This window comes from Xyrauchen texanus, chromosome 29 (assembly GCF_025860055.1).
Source record: "Xyrauchen texanus isolate HMW12.3.18 chromosome 29, RBS_HiC_50CHRs, whole genome shotgun sequence".
Lineage (NCBI taxonomy): Eukaryota > Metazoa > Chordata > Actinopteri > Cypriniformes > Catostomidae > Xyrauchen > Xyrauchen texanus.
In genome coordinates, this window is record NC_068304.1 from 9,152,187 (window position 1) to 9,176,964 (window position 24,778).

The 24,778-nt window shown below is 37.2% G+C and overlaps 1 protein-coding gene across 1 annotated transcript in view; it reads right to left on the reverse strand.

The window, feature by feature from the left end:
* Nucleotides 1-24,778, reverse strand: part of cntn5 (contactin 5) — a 411,731-nt gene that overhangs the window by 17,794 nt on the left and 369,159 nt on the right. The window contains exons 13-18 of the mRNA XM_052097793.1: nucleotides 21,277-21,404; nucleotides 20,714-20,889; nucleotides 17,377-17,497; nucleotides 13,189-13,347; nucleotides 8,088-8,237; nucleotides 7,085-7,155 (exon numbers count right to left, since the gene is read on the reverse strand). Coding sequence (XP_051953753.1) covers nucleotides 7,085-7,155; nucleotides 8,088-8,237; nucleotides 13,189-13,347; nucleotides 17,377-17,497; nucleotides 20,714-20,889; nucleotides 21,277-21,404 — 805 coding nt within the window. The remainder of the gene's footprint in view (nucleotides 1-7,084; nucleotides 7,156-8,087; nucleotides 8,238-13,188; nucleotides 13,348-17,376; nucleotides 17,498-20,713; nucleotides 20,890-21,276; nucleotides 21,405-24,778) is intronic.

Consider the following 24,778-nt stretch of genomic DNA (forward strand, 5'->3'; position numbering starts at 1 on the left):
CACATGCTTACGGAAAGTAGATTTTATTTATAAATCCTGTTGTGTTCGTTAAAAATGGCATATATATACGTTTCAATGCCCATTTTGTGCGAATGCAACATTTCTACATCAGGTCCCAGGACATTTTCTTATCAGGATTTGTGAGAATCACCATAAAGTAAAATGGAGTGTGCCAAAGCCCCAACAAAGTAAGGTCAGTAAAGAAATTGTTTACTGAGTCTGGTATGGGGGAAAACATATTTTTGTAAAAAAAACAAAAAACAAAGCCCAGGCCTGAACCCCACTGAAAACCTTCGGGGGGGAATTTAAATGCTGACTGCAAGCCAATCCATCGTCCTATATTGCCCATCCACACTGATGCCCTTGGATCTGAATGGTAGCAAATCCATGCAGCCTTGTTCTAAAATCTAGTGGAAAGCTGAACTAGAAGAGTGGAAACTCTAACAGGAGCAAAGGGAAGACCAATTCCCATGGTTTCCCACATACTTTTGGCATTTAGTGTAGCAACACTGGCTCAACCAATGGTGCGAGTTTGGCTTGGGACCCAAACTTTTCTGTTTGGTAAGTCTAATGGTACAGAAATTACACACTTCACCTTTAGCTTACCCTAGAATATCTAAGAAACAAATTAACAGCCAATTTTTGCTGGCTGAGCTTTTCTGGATGGGCAACCAATAAATAGCCCTTTTAAAACAGAGAAATCAGCTTTGCTACAAAATGAAGTGGAGCATGTACTGTATTTGAAAAGGCTACGAGGGGAAGGAGAGGCACCCATGGTGCAAATGATGTCTGCCGGCGGTCTGATGTCGGCACGCGCGGCAGCCATCGAATAGGAAGTATGGAAACTGTAATAGTCCAGTCCATTGCTCCCGGTGCTCATAATACTCTCTATCCGCAGACATTAATGAGCAGACGGGACCAAGCCACGCGAGCTGTTTAGTCATTCATCCTGTTTAATAAGCAGAGCTCTGCCCAACAGCCCTGGTCTCCAACAAGCACCCTGAGATGATTGAAGAGGCCGCGTAGCAGTCAGCTCACGTGCCCTGACTGCCAAAGCAGCGCTACCTCTGTTCTGTATCATCCCATATTCATCAAGATTGATTAGAGATGCAGAGCCAATCCGATGGCCCTAAAGTGGCCATCGGATTAACCAGTACACAGATAAATGGGGTGGAGCTTGAACAACTAGTCCTAGACAAGAGGACATTGATCTTGCTGGTAGAGATTTATCGAAGGTTGAGCTTATTGTTTTTTGATAGATCTTTATCTCAAAATTACACCTTTCTTCTAAGCTATATGACAGATTTGTGTGCGGATCAGACTGAAATGCTGATGTCAATAGATTGCAATAGTATGGATCTGAAAGCCAAAAGTCTATAAATTCTTTCCATAAGGGAGTTGATTTTTAGCAATACATTTTATTTTATTATTCACGTTTAAAGACTTGCTGTGAGCTCTGAGGTTGTTAATCGACGACATATGCTTTTGTTGACCCCATCAGTCCATGTAATTTAATTTTTTTTAATAACGCATTTAAAAGTTACATTTCTGGTGAAGAACTACACTAACCATGATGCTGCTAAGAAAGCTCAAACAGAGTATCGTGCAAAGAAAGCACACCAAAAGAGCTCTGCAGCGACCGCCCTCTGACGCACTGTGAATGATGCAATGAAGTCGGTCTACCTCCACTCCTAAACTACTTACAACTGAACATTTTGCCATAAACTAAAAAAAAATTATAAACATGTTATTGCACACAATGTAAGAGGTTAAACTTAATACATTTTCATATAATGCTATAAAATTGTGAGGGCATAATTTTATTATTATTTAATAACATTTTTGCTAAATGTAATTACAATGTATTTACATTATGAGAAAATTATAAAATTTTGAATATTTATTACCTTTCACATTTTACATTATTTACAGTTATTACATTATGCTTTGTTATTACATTATGAGTTACTTCAGTTCTCGAGAAGAGGTACTGCTAAATATTGCCAGTAAAGATTAATCGAAGATGGGCTTATTGTTATTTAAAAGCTCATTATCTCAAAATGCCACTCTGGTGTAGAGTAAGGTGTTCGGTGAAAAACAATGAGGGGTGGGGGGGTGGTTGGGGGCATGACCTAATGATTCGCGAGCTGCAGTAACAAATATAAATCATACAGACTGACACTCGTAAAATGAGTCCTTGGTGACCTCAACCAAAGCAAATAATCATGTAAGGTAGCGAAAATTAAAAATTGCCAGGGTGTTGCTTTGCGGATGTTAAGGCGTTCAGAGTGGTTGCTAGGTGCCAGTGTACTGGCCCAAAAGAACCCAACAAAAGTCTCTATGAAATGATGATCCCGGCATATGGCTCAGGTTTCTCCATCGATTGGGATTTTCTCACATGTTTTATTGTCCACAAGGTGAAAATCACGATAGATTGCATAATATATATATATTTTTTTTTACTAAAAGTAATACCCCACCTCTTTTAAACAAGCCACACAAAATTGAAGTATCATACATGTATATGGCACAAACATTTTGGGACAAGTCACATGCCCAAGTTTAATACTTAAGGTTGAGGTTTTTTTTTCATGAGTAAGAACAATAGTAATTGTAATGCTTGCTTTGTTGTTCACAAGTAATGATGGATGCAAGTATGTTGGTACACTGAGTGTCAATGTTAAGGATCTGGGATTTAAAGCATGCAGGTTAAATTCCAGGAACTGAAACTTGGGAACTAAAGAATTACTAAATTTTAAAACCTGCTCAGTCACCATTATGTCCTTGAGCAAAGCACTTAGGCTCCAAAGGGATATTCCAATGAATGGACCGCAAATGGTTTTGGTTTAAATGTGCATGCTAAATGATATGTGGTTTAATATGATGTACTATGTGTCTCTAAATAGCACCTGAAGGACCTTTCAAGATATGTACTAGTATGTCTCTTAATGTGAAAAAGCAGTGAAGAATTAATACAAATTCTCCCATTCATTTAAAATACTCCCACTAATAGGCAAACACTAGATGCAAAGCGTGTTAACAGCTCTAAGCAACAAGGTTTTTCTAGTGCACGGATGTGCATGTTCTGAATGTGTTATGGGGCTTAAAATTAAACTGTCATTGGAAAAGCTAAATTAAAACTACACTTATTCTGTAGTTACAGTAATAACTTCCTCAAGGGGTTATCAACTCAGGAAGTCATCATAGAAAAAATATACCACTGCATCTGGAATGAGCCAAATCTTCTTAAATTTCTTACTAAGGAAGAATTCTCCTCGTATGAACGTTTTTTGGTTGGTGACAGCTGGGGTCTGAGTATTTAATAACTGCAAGACTAACCATTACTTACAGCCTACATCTGTTCCATGCTCCCCAGTTAATCGCACCTTTTACTGGCCTCATTTGGATACAGCCTTTTTTTTTATAAAATGTGTTTGTCTGCACAAAGCTGTTCCTGACAACACTGCACAAAGCCAAACGTGATCCATCCATTAACAAACATTTCATGCTACTCTTTACAAGGTGAGAAAAAACTGATTAGATTTTGCATCAGTGTTGTAAAGTCTCAGATTACAAACAGATGTTCCAAAAACATTAATGGCAGGGGAAGCGTTTTGAAGATTGAAATTTAATTAAAGTTTACATCCCTCCTGTGTGACCAAACTTATAATGTATTTAACAACACACCGCAGTCTCACTTCTCTCTCAAAGACATCCCAGACATGAGGACAGTAAATTGCCTCAACCCACAAGTATAAAACAAATCCCTTGTTTTTGAGGTAGAAATTATCAGTTAAGTCATGAAACTCTTTATGGTACAATCAGATATGTCTTTTGAACATGCAATCTGTTAGCCAATTGACTTGCAGACTCTATGGCCCAAGCTGATAGATATTTTGACATAAGTTGTTCTCTCTGAAACTCTCCTCCACCACTCCACCACTGTCTAAATCTGCTTTGAGTGGATTGTATGTATGTCTAATTGTGTAGCAGGATATCTGTGTGTGTTCCAGCAGTAGAAAGTCTTTGTATTTGCTCTACAACAGCAGCGCAAGATGTCTAGTCCGCCAAAACCAAAACCACCAATTCGAAGTTGTCATGACTGAGCTTTTTCTAAAGTAAAGTAGGATAGTTGAGTATATTAAAAGAATTCTGTCATCATTTACTCTCCCATATGTTGTTTTAAACTATGACTTTCTTTCTTCCGTGGATCACAAAAGAGTCATTAGACTCCTAAACTAGTCTAAATTAGTTATATTCTAAGTATTTTGAAGACATAAGTGTGGCAGGGTCATGGGAGGCCACGATTCTGCACACGCAGCCCCTAATCAGACTAATCAAGCCTCAGAATGCGATAAAGGCCGACTGGAAGCTGCAGTACGAGAGAGAGAGAGATTTACGGATATCTGTCCGACACCTTTGTTTGTTTGTCTTTCTGTATCAGTTTTATATTAAATTATTATTTATATTGTCAAGCCGGTTCACACCTCCTCCTTTCCATTAATCACTTTACACTGGTGCTAAAATCCGGGAAGGTGGAGTGATGCGCCATTTTAGAGTCCTTGCCACTACCATCCACCCTAATGGAGAAGCCGCGGCCATCTGCCGGAGTACGGAGGAGCCCGGCCACCTGGAAGCGGAGGAACGGCCGCGACCGCGAGGGGAGCAGGGACTCCCAACCAACCGCCTGGAGCAGTTACTGCTGCCAGGGGCGGGGGAGACCCATACCGTCCACCAAAAACGTGGCAGGGGATTCTGTCCACCAGGGGCTGGAGGTCTGCCTCCGATCCGTCCGGGGAGATGCGGCTGTCGTCCATTAGAGGGTGGAGGATTGGTTGAGGACCAAGCTACGGCATATTGGAGAACTGGCGAGTAAGTGTTTTTTTTTTCTCTCTCTCTTCCACTGCCACTCTGTGTTGGCCTCTCCCTCTCCTTTTAAAATGTTTGTTAATCTGGCACGATCGGCGTTATGGCTTGTAAGTACCACAAATTTTTTTTGTTTCCCTCCCCTTGTCCCCTCCCTCATCCAGGTACAGGAAGGCACACCCTCCCCAGGGAAGGGGGCAGCTCCCTGACACCTTTGTGTGTTTGTCTTTTTGTTTCATTTATATATTAAACTATTATTTACATTGACAAGCCGGGTCTTACCTCCTCCTTTACAATATGATAGCTTTGTTTGAGGACCAAAATTTTAAATAATGTTCCGGGTTGAATACAAGTTTAGCTCAATCAGCAGCATTTGTGGCATAATGTTGATTACCACAAAAATATATTTCAACTTGACCCTCCTTTTCTTAAAAAAAAAAAAAAAGAAACAATACAGTGAGGCACTTACAACATAAGTGAATGGAGCCGATTTTTGGAGGGTTTAAAAGGCAGAAATTTGAAGCTTCTAATTTTATAAAAGCACTTATGTTAATTTAGCTGTTAAAACTCATGTATTTTTTGAGTTCTAAAGTTGTTTAAATTGTCATTTTTGTGTCATTTTAGGGTTTGTTGACATTTCATCGTCATGGCAACAAAGTTGTTAAATTGGCTATAACTTTATAAAGGAAATGTTAGTAAGTGATTGTATAACACTAAAATCATGTTAATATGCATTTTGTTTATGCCTTGTGGCTATATTTTAGAAAAAGTGAGTATTTTATTGTATAATATTCCTTTAACTTTTACTGAACCCGGAATATTGCTTTAACTTTTACTGAACCCGCAATATCCCTTTAACTTTTACTGAACCCGGAATATTGCTTTAACTTGTACTGAACCCAGAAATGTCATTTAACTTGTACTCAACCCGGAATATCCCTTTAACTTTTACTGAACCCGGAATATTCCTTTAACTTGTACTGAACCCGGAAAATATTCCTTTAACTTGTACTGAACCCGGAAATGTCTTTTAACTTGTACTGAACCCGGAAATGTCTTTTAACTTGTACTGACCCAGAATATTCCTTTTAACTTGTACTGAACCCGGAATATTCCTTTAACTTGTACTGAACCCGGAATATTGCTTTAACTTGTACTGAACCCGGAATATTCCTTTAACTTGTACTGAACACGGAATATTCCTTTAACCTGTACTGAACACGGAATATTCCTTTAACTTGTACCCGGAATATTCCTTTAACTTGTACTGAATCCGGAATATTGCTTTAACTTGTACTGAACCCAGAAATGTCCTTTAACTTGTACTCAACCCAGAATATTGCTTTTACTTGTTCTGAACCTGGAATATTCCTTTAACTTGTACTGAACCCAGAATATTCCTTTAACTTGTACTGAACCTGGAATATTCCTTTAACTTGTACTGAACCCAGAATATTCCTTTAACTTGTACTGAACCTGGAATATTCCTTTAACTTGTACTGAACCTGGAATATTCCTTTAACTTGTACACAACCTGGAATATTGCTTTAACTTGCACTGAAACCGGAATATTCCTTTAACTTGTACTGAACCTGGAATATTCCTTTAACTTGTACTGAATCCAGAATATTCCGTTAAGCTGTTATTCACTCTATTCAATCTTATTGATGCATACATCCAAACTTGTCGTTTGTCAAACTTGCTTTCTGGAGCTCGACAATGCTCGTCTCCATTCAATTTTACAGTATTGTATTAAAAGCATTTTTGCATTTTGCTTGTGTTTTATACAAACAAAATGGGCTATAGATTACGTCCACAATGTTCAAAGTCAGTGAGAGAACGTATATACATACAGTAGAATAGAGTAAAAACTGTCAATTACACGTAAAAGCATTCTGTATGTACAGCAGCTCTGGAATAGACCTTTACCACTGCTTCATTTTGCATCCAATACATACAAAGCAATCCAAAACACAAAACTCTATTCAGAATATAACTGTTCATTTGTTCTTACAGGTTTGGGAACTCTAACTGTAGCAATCCCTCAATGGGCAAATTGCAATGGTGGCAATTATGCCTGAATACAATTACGAACGCTCAAGTCAATAAGCAGTATGAATCCATTTGGATAGGAACTGCGAGTCTTTTATGTCATATTCATTAGCATAGCATGAGTTCACAGCAGGGAGTCCTCAGTGCATGCTGAGCGCAAACTTACCTCCCAGGATATGACCAGCTCGTGTCTGCGACCGTTTCCCCCTCTCACATTGGCAGGGGCCACCGTCGGAACTGCAGATTAAGAAATACGACTAATTTAATGACACATCATATTATTACTTTAAAACACTGGTGAAATTTTCTTTCTTTCTATCTTTCTTTTTTGGCTAAAATCTGCATGCAAAAATACAAACGGTGCATTTGTATGACAAAGCCATTGCTGACTAATGAAAACGAATAATTCATTAATACTCTACGGCAAAGACACAGAAGGACAATTCATTATATAAATGTACAAGCATTAATGTCTATAAGCATCTATAAGAATTATTGCCAAAGCAGTTTTTAAGATCACAAGAACATGCATTTAGTCATGTGTGTCCACACTTTTGACTGGTTGTGCACTTAGTAGAGAAAAAGTGCTGCAACAATACAGCATTAACTATACCACATCTGACAGCATGATTCACAAAAGCAAGAACAAAGAAAACTTGCAAAAACAAGAAAGAAACTGAATTTAAGACAACAAATTGGTGTATGATTGTGCCATGACAACTAAAATAATTCAACCAGCCTAAAATGAAGATAAAAGTGTAGCTGTCATCATATTCATATATTAGGCCATTTTTCCACTGCGTACAGGGATGAATCAGGTTGGCCCACTGAATGTTTTTGAACCAAAGAGTGTTGAAGCGAGCTTTTTGATCTCCATAAATAGTATTCAGCAGCCTCTTTGCCTGAGGGTGGAAGTGCCTTTCTGTCTCAGCTCAAACACAAAACTTGTTGAAATTCATGTAAGCGGCTTATTTCCCAATTCCCCTCCAATTAAAATAGAACCAGGGTCACCCTGGTGGCGGCAGTCGTAAAAAGTGTCAAAACACACAGCTACCCGATCCCTCGAGTGGAAGATTAATGTAGTTTGATTGAAAGCTGTTGAGAGTTTGTGTTCTGTTGGAGGGCGTTTAGAGCAATGGTATTCACAGGTGAATGAACAAACCAGATACCTGCTTCTTTAGTGCGAACCGCTCTAGAGGGGGCACTCGGGTCACCTGTGCCTATAGCGTTTGTGGCCACCACCCGAAACTCATACTCCACCCAAGGGTTGAGATCCACAGCCATGGCCGACTCCATGTTTCCAGTCGCCGGGTCTGGATCTGAGGGTTACGAAGAGCAAAGATGTGAAGTATCGGAAATGAGAGGAATCAGTACTTAAACACAAACAAATTCATTTGACATATATTAAGATTACATATGTGTAGATTGGAGGCACTTTGACACACATTCATTTGAGCTCATGTGTGAATAAGACCTGTTGTCGGACAGAGATCACACTGTGAATTGAACTGTTGTTCAAAATTTCTGCTGCTGAAATCTTTCTGTGCTTACTGAAATTCGAATCACTGCCCCCAGTGGTGGAAACTGGAATCATTGTTGAACATACGGGCATGTGTGCGTTCTGGATTCCAGGTGAAATGTCCACAGAGTGGCACCAAAAGTGAGTTGTATTTTTAGTTGTAAATGATGCAATACAGTCCACCGGAATTCCATCCATCCATCCATCCATCATCAACCGCTTATCCTGTGTACAGGGTCGCGGGGGGCTGGAGCCTATCCCAGCTAACATTGGGCGAAAGGCGGGGGACACCCTGGACAGGTCGCCAGTCCATCGCAGTCCACCGGAATTCATATTTTATTAACCAGACACCCTTACACAAACCTCATAACTAAACCTAAAGTTCAGTGGAGTAAAAGTGTCAATTTAGAGCAAAATGCAACGTCTGAATCGCGATCACCATTACTTTGGTGAACATGAATACTTCCTGGTTCCTACGGGACTAGAACCTAAATCTATGAGGCTGAAGAAATGTATACAAAAAAAGTCTGATAGGGGATGGCGCTTGTCTGTAATCTAGCTGAATGGGATTGATTTCGTGATACATTACCTTTTAGAATCATGTCGATTTCCTGTGTGAACATATTGTGTTGAATTTCCAGTAAATCAGCTCTGGCATTTTGCAATAGGGTATTACTATAATGGCATAAATAATGAAAACATTTCGTTTCTTTAATGCTGTCAATATAAAGTCGCATCAGCCATCAAAACAACACAAATATACTTAATGCACCTGTAAGATTCATGTCTGAATTTCAGGATGTTGCAGCAACTTAATATTCCCTTTATTCATGCACAGTTTCATCTCTATTTTATCACTCTTCTTCGTGTTGGGGTCCTGATAGTATTGCCAACTGTCCAGTATTAGCTGGGATGTCCTGCATTTTGTCTGAAAGTTGACCATTTGTCCTTTACCCCCCATTCATATTTGAAGCTCTCAATATGCACTAAAATGTCCCATATTGAAGCCATCATGTCCCATATTGAAGTGCCACATTTCACATGATAAATATTGAATGAAGCTTTCCAGTACAAAGAGGAATACAAAATTGTTTAGATTTTAACTCAAAACTATATTTAATAAAAATCTGTCATAGATTCACAAAAATGTGTCTCTAGAACACACGCTCACCAAATTTAAGGTTGATGGCCATGTACCCAGTGCTTCAGGGTTTCCATTTGTCTGAGTAATTGAGCTTTGAATAACTGATTGAAAAATGCTTCCATTGGTTCTAGTAAAGTGACTTTGCAATTCTAGTTTCACTCATGGTTTGTCAATACATAAGAGACAGCAGATACAAGACTGTGTTTGCCCAGAGGACTAGCTCTTCATTCTACACATCTAATTTCAGTCCAGATACAGATCTGGCTGCGGTCCAGACCTTTGGGCTAACTTCTGTCTACAGTTAACAGCTGTATATAACCCGTGGGACTGACGTTCTGCTGCAGGCATAATACTGTGAGACGATAAACTCTCAGATGCTTTCCGCATGATTTTTCTCTCTTCCCCGCCCTCTGGCTTGCCTTGTCTTATCTCACTGTTTCTCTTCTTCATCCTCTCTAAACATGCTTCCTTTATTTTTTGGTTTCTTTCTTTTGCTTTCCATTGGCAACCACACATCCCTCGCTTTCTCTCCTTTGCGTTCTTCTCCACTGTCTATTTCTCACTCAGTATGTACATCCAATAATGTACATACTGTCATTGTTTACTCATTGTCATGTAGTTTCAAACACATATGACTTACTTCCATGCAACACAAAAGGAGATGTTAGGCATACTCTTCTTGAAGAAGACGAAGGTACTCTATTTAGCTAATATTGTTTCTCTTTGATCAATGTGAACCGATAAAAAGAGAATTTTTTTTTTTTGAAACGTCTGAAGTAAATCTTTTCCTCTCTACCTCTTTTGCTAATCTGACCAGGCACTTAACAAAGCATCTTGTTCACATGCGACTGTCATTCTTTTTGAATGCTTCAACTGAAAAAAGCAATTCATCCATTTAGTGTCACAGTAATTACATAAAGTTTGCTATTACCCAACGCATGTTGTCTGAACCACGTTCGACCTGATCAAAAAAAGCTGTTGTCTTTTGATAATTGCGCATGATTACTAGTGTATTACAATCAAAAGTACCCAAATAAAACTCCTTATAATGAGGGGGTAAATATAGTGCGTGACTCATTATCTGACGAATTACTAAAAGCATTACATAACTGTGTGAATCACAAAATAATTGTCTCATTATTTCTCACCACAGAACCAAAAAAAAAAGGAAAGAAAGAAAGAAAGAAAAGTTTAATTATAGGACTATATTTTTAGGACTTAAATTTTAATTTTAGGACATACCATATATATAATATATACAGGTGTATCCGGCATGGGATGCGGGTTCGCTAACAAGGAGGCTAAAGGCTACAGCCTCTAGCGTTAGTTGCTTGTGCACCTCTTGATGTCAGAAGAGTGAGGTTTACACACTGCACAGCTATCTACCAGCTGGCTACCGTTACACTCACCCCCCTAAACCTCACTCCCATCTGGGTCACGGCACCATTGTAACCAGTCCTGGTCAACCTGCTCTAAATGGGATTCAAACTGATGCTTTCGGCGTGGGAGTTGGGCACGCTAACAAGGAGGCTAAAGGCTACGGCCTCTAGCGTCAGTCGCTAGTGCACCTCTTGAGGTCAGGAGAGTGAGGTTTACACACTGCACAACTATCTACCAGCTGGCTCCTGTTACATATATACATTTATATATTACATAATAATAATTGGGGAAAATGTGCTATCTGAAAATCATGTCACAAAGCAAAAATGTTAGTGGTCTATCAATAGGCTTAATTTCGTTATACAATTATTTATAAATTATATCATATTTGAATTGTAAAGTATGTATATAGCATGGTAGTATTTCATGTATTAATTTCATGTATATAATTTAAAGTTAATTTCCATTCATTTTAATAAAATAAAAAAATGGTAACACTTTACAATAAGGTTCTATTTGTTAACATTAGTAGACACATTGGGTTTCATGAACTAACAAATAAATAATAATTTTTTTCAGCATTTATCAATCCTGGCTCATGTTAATTTATGGCAATGCTATTTTCTTCATGCAAAATTAATGTTATTTATTTATTTATTAATAATTTTTATGAATTTATATATTAACTTTTTGGTGGTGGTGTGGGGGGAGGGGGTGGTTATGACTTGGAAATTTTCTTGACAAGTTTTGTGAGAGGAAGGTTAACTTAAATGACCTTTAAATTAATTTGTCATCTGATTTCAACCGGTGACATTTAAAATAGCACACCAGCCATTTAATAGAGGTCCACTAGGCTATCGCCAGACATCCTTACAAACAGATGGGGCAGAAAGGCAATTCCCAGAACTTGAGTCTGCATTTAGAGAGACTGAATGTGCTCCTATGTGCCAAATTGACGAGTATTTAAAGAGTCAGAGATCATTATGACTCGTATAGAATAACCCCTTTGTCAGGTCACTGCAGAATCTGCTTTTTGACAGTAACCTTAGCCAATGGTGGGTAAATTAAGAACATTTGCCAGCCATAAATATTTACCAGCCATGAAACTGTCGCATGTTGCCTTGCGATGACTTTCGAGTGGTAATAAGAGCTGGGTTTCCAACCAAATATTTTGCATTTTTAAATATTCGACACCCACTATGTCACGTGCATTAGTTTGAGGAAGCCCACCTACCTATGGCCTGAATGATCTCCTTGCTTCAGGGAGAGCTGTATTTGCAGTATTGGAGCAATTGTACATCGTTTTATTAAATGCTGCCTGGAGATGCAGCAGAAGTGACATATCTACTATAATGAGATGTTAAATAGGTGAGCCAATCATGTGACAGTATATTAGGAGCCTCCAAATAAGCCTAGTCCTTTACGAGCAAGGGTGTGTCAAGCCTCGCTAATCTGCCAACAGATGCTTCAGCAAATAATCCAGCACTTTGAGAACAATATAGTTAAAAGATTCAAGGAATCTGGTCAAATCTCAGTGTGTACAGGTCAAGACAAAAAACACTTCTGAATGTGCATGATCTCTGATACTTCAGACATCGCTGTCTTAAAAAACGCCATTCCACTTTGGAAAACCAATAAACACTGTCCAGAAGTACAGCCAACTTCTCTAGGCTCAGTTTCATCTGAGATGGAAAGTAAAAACAGTGGAATCGTGTTTTGTGGTCCTAGTCCACATTTCAAATAGCAAAAAGCCGTCGTGTTCACCGGCCCAAAGAGGAAATGGACCATTCAAGCTGTTATCAGCATCAGGTCCAAAAGCCAGTGCCCATCATGGTATGGGGTGTGTCAGTACTCATGGCATGGGTAACTCGCACATCTCTGAGTGCACCATTAATGCAGAAATATATGCACACATTTTGGAACAACATGCTGCCATCCAGCCGTCTTTTCCAGGGATGTCCAGGAACTACATACTGCATGGATTATAGGTGCATGGCATTTCTTTATAAAGTTACCAGCTGAATGGCAAGTATAACATTTTTTTTTTTTATACTAAAATACTTTTTTAACTTGCCGAGCTGACTGTTAATTTTAGACCCTTTAAGGGTGCTCATGTTATGTTTTGATATTCTAAACACACACACACACACACACACACACACACACACACACACACACACACACACACACACACATCAATCTAGCTAAGGTGTATGGAAGTGATTACCAGTTTTCACTGTCTGCCAGCCCAGAGAGTATGGGCTTCGTGCCTGAATGTTGTAGGTGGTAATTGGACTGTGGTTGTCAACGCCGTGGCTCCATGACAACGTTGCCGTGGTGTCCGTGATCTCCTCTACAATAACCACTCCAGGAGGTCCAGGAGGACCTGAAAAAAAAATTCAAGCTAAACAAAAAGATTTGCAAAATCTAAGCTTTAGTAAGTAAAGTAAAAAAAACTAAACAAAAAACAAAGCTGGTTTGCTGGTCTCCCAACCTGGTCAGGCTGATCTCTAGATTTAGAGGGGTTTGAGGCACATTTAGCTGGTCAGGTTGGGCAATCAGAACTAAACCAGTTGAGCACCAGCTTGGTCAGTCTGGAAATCATATTAAACTGAGCTATAGTCAGCAAACCAGCTGCAGCAGGAAGGTGCTAGACAAGGCCAGGAACAACATAAGGTTTGACAGTCTTTCTCTCATTTCACTCCAATCAATAGTTTTTTAAGTGTATAGTAATACTAGTATCTATCCTGCCTTCTCACTACATCACTACAAATAGGCAGGCCAAGTTTCTAAACACTGGAGAGGCACTGTTGTTATGTAAGTTTGGGTGTTCATGTGTTCATGTATTCATCTAGCTGTTATGAGAAAGTTCTAAAGATAAGATTTAGGCATTCCAATTTCACAACACATTTCCATCTAATTGAATTGTGTAAACTTAAACAAAATTAAGTTGATTAAACTTTATTATTAAATATTAAATATTATTATTATTTAAATTAATTGTCTTAAAGATTACACAATTCAGTTTGATGCCGATATCTGAAAAAAAATATTTATCAACATCAGTCTTTTCATTTTTAAGATTTACACATTCTATGACAAATGTTTATATATATATATATATATATATATATATATATATATATAAAAACAAGATAATCTTTAATTAATGTACTGTACATTTTATGACTTAAGCATTATGTGAAGTATTATGCTTAATTCATAATAAAGTGAATTATTTAAAGATTTGTGAAAACATTTGTTTAACATTGAAATGTACAAAATGAATGATTCGGCTCAAGCTGCAAATCGCTGTCAATGTGAACGACACTTTAAATTAAATCTTTTTTGGGTATGTCTCTCAAATTACCCTGCGGATTCTTTTTAGTTCTTAGACGATGAATTCATTTAAACTCAAAACAATGTTTAATGTCCATGTATTAATATGTACAGTCAGAGGTCTCTCAAAGTGAACCTCAGCAGCCTGATCTCACATTAACTTATTGAAATACAAGAAATCGGTATACGTTGATCGAATTTGAAAACACTTCCTCCAGAGGCTAAAGCGGTAAGTGTTTCAGATCATGTAAACAAGTGTTACATCCATTAATATCCAGGAGAGTTCACCAGAAGCCAGTTGTAAAATGAATTGTTTTCAGCTGAATGCTGTTAAACAGTGAAGAGAAATGCTTATTTCATTTAATCTCTACCCCACAACCAGACAAAATAAGACATTGTATTACGATTTTAATGGTGGAGAATTTTATTACGAAAAATAATCAGTTAATTATCATTTATCTAATTTATAATGGTTGTCGAACATGATTAATTCCATTATAAATTTCCTTACATAATAAAGATATAGAATAAGGACAGTTTAATTTAATTCATAGCTCACTTACTGTTCCTACATTGGGAATATCCCTTCCTTAGTTATCAAAAGAGCAAATAAAATAGTAATTGATCTGTGTCCAATAATGTTACCAGCTTTTATTGTGATGTAAGCAACTCAAGAAACTTCATGTGCGTGCATGTGGATTTAAATTTCCCGATACATCTAAGCAAGCAAACACGTGAATGTACAAAGTCTTTCTTAACCATTGAAGGGTTTTGCACAACACAGATCTCCCACCAACAATTGCACACTTTTTTTTTCTCTCGCTTCTTTCATTTTCTTTATGTCTGTTATTGTTGGTGTGCTAGTTCTCCTAGGCATGGTTGAATTGAAAAATAAATAAATACATGTATTTTTGTGTGTGTGATCTTAATCCTTCAAAAGTAAATGTAATTCGTGTATGCAGACAGTGATTGGCTCAAGAGGACACAGTTGTGAAGGAGAAGCTGGCAGCTGCTTCGGCCAATGAAACTCAATGTTCTTTGTGGCTTGAAAAATAAGCATTGGTTGCACTGAAAGGCGCCTTTGCATTGGAGCATATTAATATGCATGGCATGTCACCATGGCAGCAGCACTAGGGGCTTGTGTTTTAGGTCTGGATGTAGACCACGAAAAGGGTTTTGTTGTCTGATTCGAGACTGAGCACAAGTTGAACTACTGTGGCGAGCATCATGATCACATGGCTGGTACTCCAATTAGGCAGTTCTGGTGTTTTGGGTATTACATCTAGCAGCAATGATTTTCCTAGTATATAAAATAAAGCCACATTTTTATTATCACAATGATATAATGTGCTTTTAAATTTCCTAAAGACTGTGCCATTTGTGTAGTTTCATGACCCCTTCTTGTCTCGCCACTCACAAATGGCAACAATGGTTCCTCTGAAGTTTAATTTGACCAAACAAACATGTTTTATTTTTTTCCAAGCACAAGGGCTTGTGGGTATTCCCCACAACATCAGTTATGTACTTGACTGTTTGAGATAGTTATAATTAAAATCTTAATTGTATGGTTTTGTAAGCTAAAGTTCAAGAATTTTTGTTTTAACAATATACGATAATTCATTTGCTTTATGTAACTCTCGAAATTCAGTTTAAAATAGATATTTTGTACACATTATTGAAAATGAAGCCCTTACACCCTAAAGTTTTTCCACTAAAATCACATATCCACATGTAAGAGCTTTAAAAACCTTAAAAATGTAAGAAAATATTTTTGGATCCTGCTCAGAGACTCTTATGTTACAACTGTTACTGACAAAACACACAAAATATAATATTTTGAGTTATTATTAAGTTTGGCATTATACCTTTAGACAGGAAGTATGTATGGTCAAAAATGTACTTTAATTTAAAAATTTTGATAGGAGAAAGCAATCTGAGGTTACTGTATATGGAACAATGGTTCATATGGTGAACTTTTATTTATCAAAGTGTCCATTTAACCTCTCCAAACCATAATTAATGTGTTTTATTGAACATAAAAACAGAATAACTGAAAACTATGGCTGCCAAAATAGAAATCTAGAAATACTTCAAATTAAATCAACTATGTCCCATATGACCCACTTTGCCACTAATGCCAACATATTCCACCACTCCAAAAATGTACGTTAAGTGCCCTCTTTTGCGTAGTCTATGTATGTGCGCTCTGGTTCTATTTTTTGACCAAACACTGAACATGTGACATGTGGGTTGCCCAAATATGGAATCTGACACGCTCTAGAGATCCAATGAGAATGATCTGACACATCTATAACGTGAATGATCATGTTTCAGCTAGTCATTCCAGAGAACTCCATTGCTAGAGTGCTAGAGCTAGCCAAAATAGCATGTCATGACACTCTTTGAGAAATTTCTCTGGATTTTCAAATTGTGTGACGTCGAGTGAAGGCTTGTTTGATTCAGATTTTCCTGTTGTAAGTTGTGATATCTCATTTTCTTTTCTATGTGAAGTTTTCATGAAGAAATATACTAAAATGTGACGGAAATGCGATTTATCTTTTATATTAATAATATATGTGGATTTCCCACCCAAATACTCTAAATGAAACAAATTAGCTTGTTATATTATACCAATCAAGATCTTTCCAAAGATATATAACACATGGCTGTGTGATCTTATTTATAATCTTTTTTTACAGGGTTTTTTATATGATTGTTGTGATCGCAAATTTGTGATTTGTGCTTAGCACTTTCCTTGTCCACACCATCTTTATATCAGCAAAAAGAAAAATAATTTCAGAGTTGTAGAAAGTTATTACATTTAAATGAAAGATTAGTGAAACAAACATTTATTTATGTAGCGATTACTTAAGAACCAATTAAGAACTTCATACAAAAGTTTAAGGTGACATTATGGTGAGATAATGATGATGGAAGTTTCACAATATCACAACTATTCTTTCACAGAAAGAAACCCAACAGGGTCCATTTTGACTTCATGTTGTTTTCAAAGGTGATATTAACTGTAATCTGTAATAATACATTTTGGCTTGAGACTCGCCACTACCGCACTCACCCCTTACGAGCAACTCGGCTTCTGCAAGCACGCTGTCTGCACTTGTTTGTGCCCGGCAGCCATACTTCCCAGCATGCTTCAGTAGGATGCTTCTGATCATCAGGTCCGCAGTGGAAGACTGCTAAAAGGAGAATAAACAGAGATGTAAAGCAGAGATGTCAGAAAAAGAGAGAAATAGACCTCCACACGGTGCTTGACACCTGAGCAATGGGCTGCTGTTACAGCTTCTATTGGATAGTGTGGATTAAGAAATTGCCATTCGGTTTAGTGGTTTGCCTGCCATTACTTTGCTCAATCTGCTCCTCTCTGAAAATGAGAAATGCCCCAGGCGAGACTGGAAATAATTTAAGGTCTTCAGGCAGCTGTTTAGTACAGGGGCTGATTAAAATTACAACACATGAATCAGACAGCTGGGTGCTGCAACACTATCTGCCGTGTACTGCCACAATGAAAGTGTGCGAAAAACAAGTCACCATGAAATCAAGAGAAAGAAAGAAAAAAAAATATTTTGCATCTATATTTAGGAGCCTATATATATCTCTCTCTATATATACACTGATTCAGCTACATTCTGACATTATATTCTCACCACAATTGTACAGAGCGATTATCCGAGTTACCATAGACTTTGTCAGTTCAAACCAGTCTGGCCATTCTCTGTTGACCTCTCTCATCAACAAGGCAATTCCGTCCACAGAACTGCTGCTCACTGGATGTTTTCCAGTAGATTAAGATTAAATTCTAGAGACTGTTGTGTGTGAAAATCCCAGGAGATCAGCAGTTACAGAAATACTCAAACCATCCCGTCTGGCACCAACAATCATTCATGCGATTATCTAATCAGCCAATCTTGTGGCAGCAGTGCTGTGTATAAAATCATGCAGATGCAGGTCAGGAGCTTCAGTTAATGTTCACATCAACCATCAGAATGGGGAAAACAATTTATTCAATGAGCTTGGAACATCCAATCTGCCAACAACCAAGAAAAACTGTGTCCAGGTGTACCTAGAATTGGGGCTGTTTTAAAAACAAATATGGTCACACCAAATATTGATTTAGTTTCTTTATGTTTACTGGACTTTGTATGACAATTTATGTCATTATTTTTGAAGAGATCCTCACTATGCAACATTTTTCAAGAGCCTAAAACGTTTGCACAGTACTAAATATATACTGTTTATAGAGAGAATTATTATTATTGTATCGAGAAAAAATGACTTCTCTCTTGTTCTTACTCTCTAAGTACTTAAAAAAAACAGACAATTGTTTGACAAATGCAGAAACTCTTTTCAAACATTATTTTTTGTTTCAAGGAAACGGAAATGTGTGATGAATATTTTAGTAACCTGTGCCTACTCTGCATCTTTCTGCTGAGCGGACACTTTCTAAGATTCAGCACTGAGAAGATCTGATGGTACAAGTATCTCATAATGTATTCATTAACACTGGGAAGTTAACAAGTACATGAGAACATTATGTAAACATAAATAATTTAGCTTGCACGACTGTAATGCCAGTAGAGACACTTATATGGTGGAATAAACTCCAACCGAACAGTCAAGTGTCTTTCTATCTTCAAGAAATGCCTCAAGACACTGTTTACACACTTTTGTTACTACCTTAGACAGCAGCTGTTTATCAGTAGGTTTTGGAACAGAGATATTGTGTTTTAAAACATACCACAGCAGAAACAATATCTACTCTAAAACAATATTTCAAATTTTTTTTTATATGCAAACGATCAAAATATAATTTTTACCATATACATTATATATATATATATATTATTTCTTTTAATTTTTTTTACTTGCTCCCTACACAATATTTATGTGTTCTGGCACAAAACAATCAGTAGCTTTGGAAAAAAGAAATCAAAGCAATATCCAAAAGCACAACAACTGTCTAGGTGTGTGAAATCACTTCATTGGAGTGTTTTGTGGTGGCAGAATGCCTTCTGATGCTGTCTAATCAGAGAATGTTCTGAAACCTGCAGGAAAGGTGGAGGGTGTGCAGGACTGCTGCTCCTCTGAGACTGATAAACATAATGGTGTGATTCACAGCGGGTCTTTCATCATGATGACATACGGTCCTGGCTGACCTTTCACTGGATTGATTCTTACTCGAGTTAAAGCAGGATTTGGTGAAATGTGGCATGCTTAAAATAAGTTACTATGACTCCATCTGTTCAGGAGCAAAAGATTGAAGATAGAGTTTGTTGGTTCGGTTTTCACTGCAGTGAGAGAAGTTAAACATTGGTGGGAACTGGAGAGCAGTTTCACCCAAAAAGCAAAGATTTGAGATGCTCCAATACAAATATTTCAGCTAATACAGTAGTCATTTTTCTATGGTTGATAACTAATATTATCAATATTCCAGTATAAATCTCATAAGGTTGATGCCAGTAATTTATAAAATGCTAATACTGACCGATATAACAGATAAATCTGTGATCTATGTGAAAGAGTTAACTGTCTGAATTGGGTATAAAGCTGATATTTTCAGGTTCCAATATCAGCCTAATTAAAAGAATGCCAATAATTAACAATATTGACCACTACCGATTTATACCACTGTCATATCTGTGATTTACAATATAGAGTTAACCTGTGTGTATTGGGAAAATAAAAAAATTAAAAAAACTCCAATATACTACCAATATATCTGCTAAGAAAAAAAGTTCTGATATTATCTGCTTCCAATATCAGCCTATATGATTATAACACATCTAGAACTGTGTAAAAAATCAACTAATATTATCAAGTTATTCATTGGGATATCAATGATTTAAGGTCTGCACTTATATAGTGCCTTTTTAACCTTAGCGGTATTCAAAGCACTTTACACTGTGACTCATTCACATACACACACACATTCATACACCAATGACAGCAGAGCTGCCAAACAAAGCACTAGCCTGCCATTGGGAGCAACTTGGGGTTCAGTGTCTTGCCCAAGGACACTTCGGCATGTGGAGTCATGTGGGCCTGGAATCGAACCACCAACCCTGCAATTAGTGGACAACCCGCTCTACCACCTGAGCCACAGCCATTTACATAATGCTAATATTGACCGATACAATATACCACTTATTTATCAATGGTCATTGATGTGATATGCATCCCTTCAAACAGGAAGGTGGTGATAAAGTGATATTATTGTACCATCCACAAAACACCATAAAAACCAACAAGATAAACCTGAAACAGATGCACAGCCAGTTGATTTAACTGAATTTCTCCCACAACCTCATCACACAGACATAGCGTGTAGTGAAGAGACATTTGTAGTGAAGAGACATCTGTAGTGAAGAGACATCTGTAGTGAAGAGAGTCCTTACTGTTTGAATGTACTCAAAGTGACTGCCCTCCTGCTGTGTGTTGAGAGGCTGGTTGTTGAGCAGCCACAGGAAGGACACGTCCAGAGAAGGGTCGTGGGTGACTTTACAGCTAAGCACCACACTCTCTCCCACCGTCACCTCAACACGCATGGGGCTCAACTCCACCCGCATGGCCTCTGCAATCACAACAACATCATCCTGTCATCAAAATATATGTGAAAAGGTGAAGAACATCTGCAGTTGAACACCAAAACATACAGAAAAAAACACAATTTGTATTAATAATTGACATGAGTAAAATTCACTTCATGTTGAAAGGGAAGACACATTGGGGAAAATAACTAAGAATGTATTGCACCCTCTGAAATAACAACCTCCTCAACAATTCCAGGAGACAGTGGATGGTGGACAGGTTCTTGAATCAGCATAAAAACCTGCTTCACGCCTGGTCAGATGCAATGAAGTTTTCTTACACCCGTCTCAGCTCAACCAGGCACGGCTCTGTTTGGTCATGTGTGTGGTTAACCATAGGTTAGGTTAATGGGCTGATGAGAGTCTCTCACCTTTCACTAGCAGCACGGTCGTCAACTCCGCTGTTCCAAACTGGTTCTCGGCCCGGCACACATAGCTTCCCTCATCACTGCGGCTGGAGTTAATTATGCGGAGGGTGTTGTTTCGAAGCAACATGATCCTGTAAAAAAAAAAAAAAGAAGTTGTAATTCATCTGCTAAAGAAAATATTTCTGCATCAGAAGGAAAAATACTGTAAACAGATTGCCTAAAATAAACAATAGCTCAGTTCACACATGCAACCATGTCAATACAGGAAACCCATTGCTGTTCACACATAACATCAGTATTGAAATATATAGGAAATTATACAACTTCTCATTAAGGGAATTTGCCAGTGCAAAATTTACCTGTATTTTCAAAAAGATTGTGTGCACACATGACCTCTAACCGGAAATTTGCTGGTAATTTTCGGCAAAAGGCTGTACGTGTGAAAGGGGTTAATGACTACAAAAACTTTAATCTACCTGTAAGAAAACATTTTTTTATTAAAAAAGTATTCATGGTATAAATACACAAAGTATATATATATAGATAGATATATATACTGTTTAAATGACATATGATTGAACATAATATATAAAATAATGTTTGGTACATGAGCCATTATAGTATCATGGTTTTCTTTTAAATACTTTGGCTTGGAGTACATTTAAATACCATGGTACATAATTATGATAATCATTCAATACCACATCTCAATTTACAATGGTTTAACATCTGATACCAACACAAGTCTATGGTACCACCACAGTACTTTTATATATTTTGTTTATATATAATGTGTGATCTGACCATAAAGAAAGCTTATTAAATTGTATTTAAATGTTTTTTTAATTATTTAAAATGTCCACAAGATCCCACTATTATCACAAAATGTATTTACTTGAATATATATTTATTATATGATACTCTTTTACAGATACAGAAATGTATCATGCACACCAACACAAACGCATAACTATTAAAATATGAATCAATGAATCAAATAATAATAATAATAACAATAATAACAATTATTCGTATTATTTTATTATTATTTGACACTACTGCTACTAATAATAATACTTGTATTACTTTTATTACATTATTATTATTATGATATTTATAAAGTGCTTTAAAACTCTTTTTATTTTTAATCAGAAATATATTATGAGCACCAACACAAACACATAACTATTTAAATATTATTATTATTCTTATTATTATTATTATTATTATTATTATAAAAAAAACTCTTTTAAAAGCTCAAGGATGCTTTAGAATATCCTAAATTACAGCAGAATTAAAAAAATAAGAGCAAAAAGGATTCAGTAAAAGAGCAAAAACAGACACCAATTGTCAAAAAGTAGGCCTAAATACACTCCATGAACAAGTGTTGCCCTTTATTTTCATTTAACATCTAGATTTAAAGATAATAATGTCAATGAAGTCATTTACAATGTTAATTGACTGATAGTAATCTGTCGGTGAGGATTGGTACATTGATGGTTATCAACAGAAAGTAGCCAATTAACTGTTCAAACAATGAAAGGGCTTTTAACAGTGGTATATTGAACTATGAAAGAGATCCAAGTATATGGATATTTCTATATAAAGATTCAAATATAATTTATCTCATGCTTAAAAGAATAATCAAACACACATAGGGGTCTTAAAAAGAAAATAGTAGATGCTGATACGGACAGAAATTCTCAGATGATTAATATACATGCCCGAGTATACAGCACGTCAAACAGCCTTAATCAGAAGACTGTTAATTTGAGAGTGAGTCAAGATGAGATATACTCCTAATGACATTTCATCCTTTAAAAACCAAGAGCGAGCAGCAAGGCAAATTGAATATTACACAGATAACTCCAGCTTTTCTTATATCTTATCGCTCAGTACATTCACTGAACTGAGAGCAGTTTCACAGATCACCTTTATAATGAATTAACTTCAAACTAAAACTCATCTCATTTCTTGTCTGAGGTCCAGAGGAACACAATGGTGGCTTTTAAATAAATTAATGTGTCTGAGAAACCACCTGAGATCTCCAGTATATGAGCAGCAGGGTCTCAGTTATAATATAGCTCTTAAAAGCCATCACCGTAAGTGGTAACAAAGTACATGTGCTGAAATGGTTATTGTGTATTCCAGTATGTTATCGAAGTCGATCAAATCTAAAGGCGTCTCTTTAAAGTGTTAAAAAAAATTCCAAGCCTTTTGAAGGTTGATAGTTTTGCTGTGAGGTGATTGCTGTGACTTTGCCTTGGTATTTTAGTCAACCAATCACATCAAGTATTCAGCAATGCAATTTAATAAATACTATAAGCGAAGAAACAAACCAACTGTGAAAACACAACTGGTCAATCACTAGACTCTGGCAACCTTCAGATCCCACAATGATTCGGACAGGAATGTTCACCCCCATCTATGTTCATATTCTTCTTGAGTATTTCCTTACCTGTGCTTTGATTGGCAGAGGTGTGACGATATTTACAAAGCAATAGTTTTAATCAAATTCAAATTCGGCCTAAAACGAACAGTCTCAACAAAAGGGAGCCGTCAGCCTAATTTCTTCCCTATTAATTTGTCTCATGATATTTGGCTTCCATATTTACAGTATTAAGCAGAGGCTGATGAGAAATGGCAGACAAGAAAACTCACAAAAGGCATGACAAAGTGTAACCCATACAATGGAAATTTTGAGTTCTTGAGACGTTCTCTCAAGAAACGGAGAGGAAAAACCCACATTCGACAAGAACACAGAGACAGAGCGCACACACGGTGGAGACTGGTGGGTATAAGCAATACGCTAATCAGCCTTCATAACGAAGGCAGTAAAAATGAAAGGTCTTGGTAGAGCCACCTAAACATATTTCAGGCCATTCAATGCAAAGACCTCGTTCTAACAATCCACACCTCTGAAACATCTACAAGAAACCCAGAACAGTATGCAGTACAAGAATGACCAGATAGACATAAAGGAAAAATGGAAGGGGAATTCACTAAACCGTTGCAACACTTGTTTGGTATTTCAGCACCAAAACTTGCATCCTATTCACTAACCACTAGCAATCTAGTTTAAGCAGCCGCAATCAGTGTTAAAATACAGCTGTGTCTTTGGTATTGTTAGTAAGTCATTGTCATTCCTTCCCATGCAAACATGCCTTTTTTATATTCAGATTAGGCTGATTATAGATTGTGCTTTATTCACAAAAGCAGGCGATAAACTGTATCTCATTTAAAACACAGATTTGTGTACATACTCTAGCAAACATGGCAGCAGTAATATATCAAAGGGTGTTAAAACTTTGTATATTTCCAGATATGCGGTGTAGTCAAGTGTACTTTCGGCATGTTCAACCGATGTTTCAGGTGTTCGGATCACAGTAGATGAGTGGTGTTGTAAAGTCCACGGTGGTGTGCTGCATCCTCTGCTATACATTACTCAGAATTGGCCCTTAGATCAGAACTGCGCATGCCGATATTGTGGACGCATTTGCGCCGT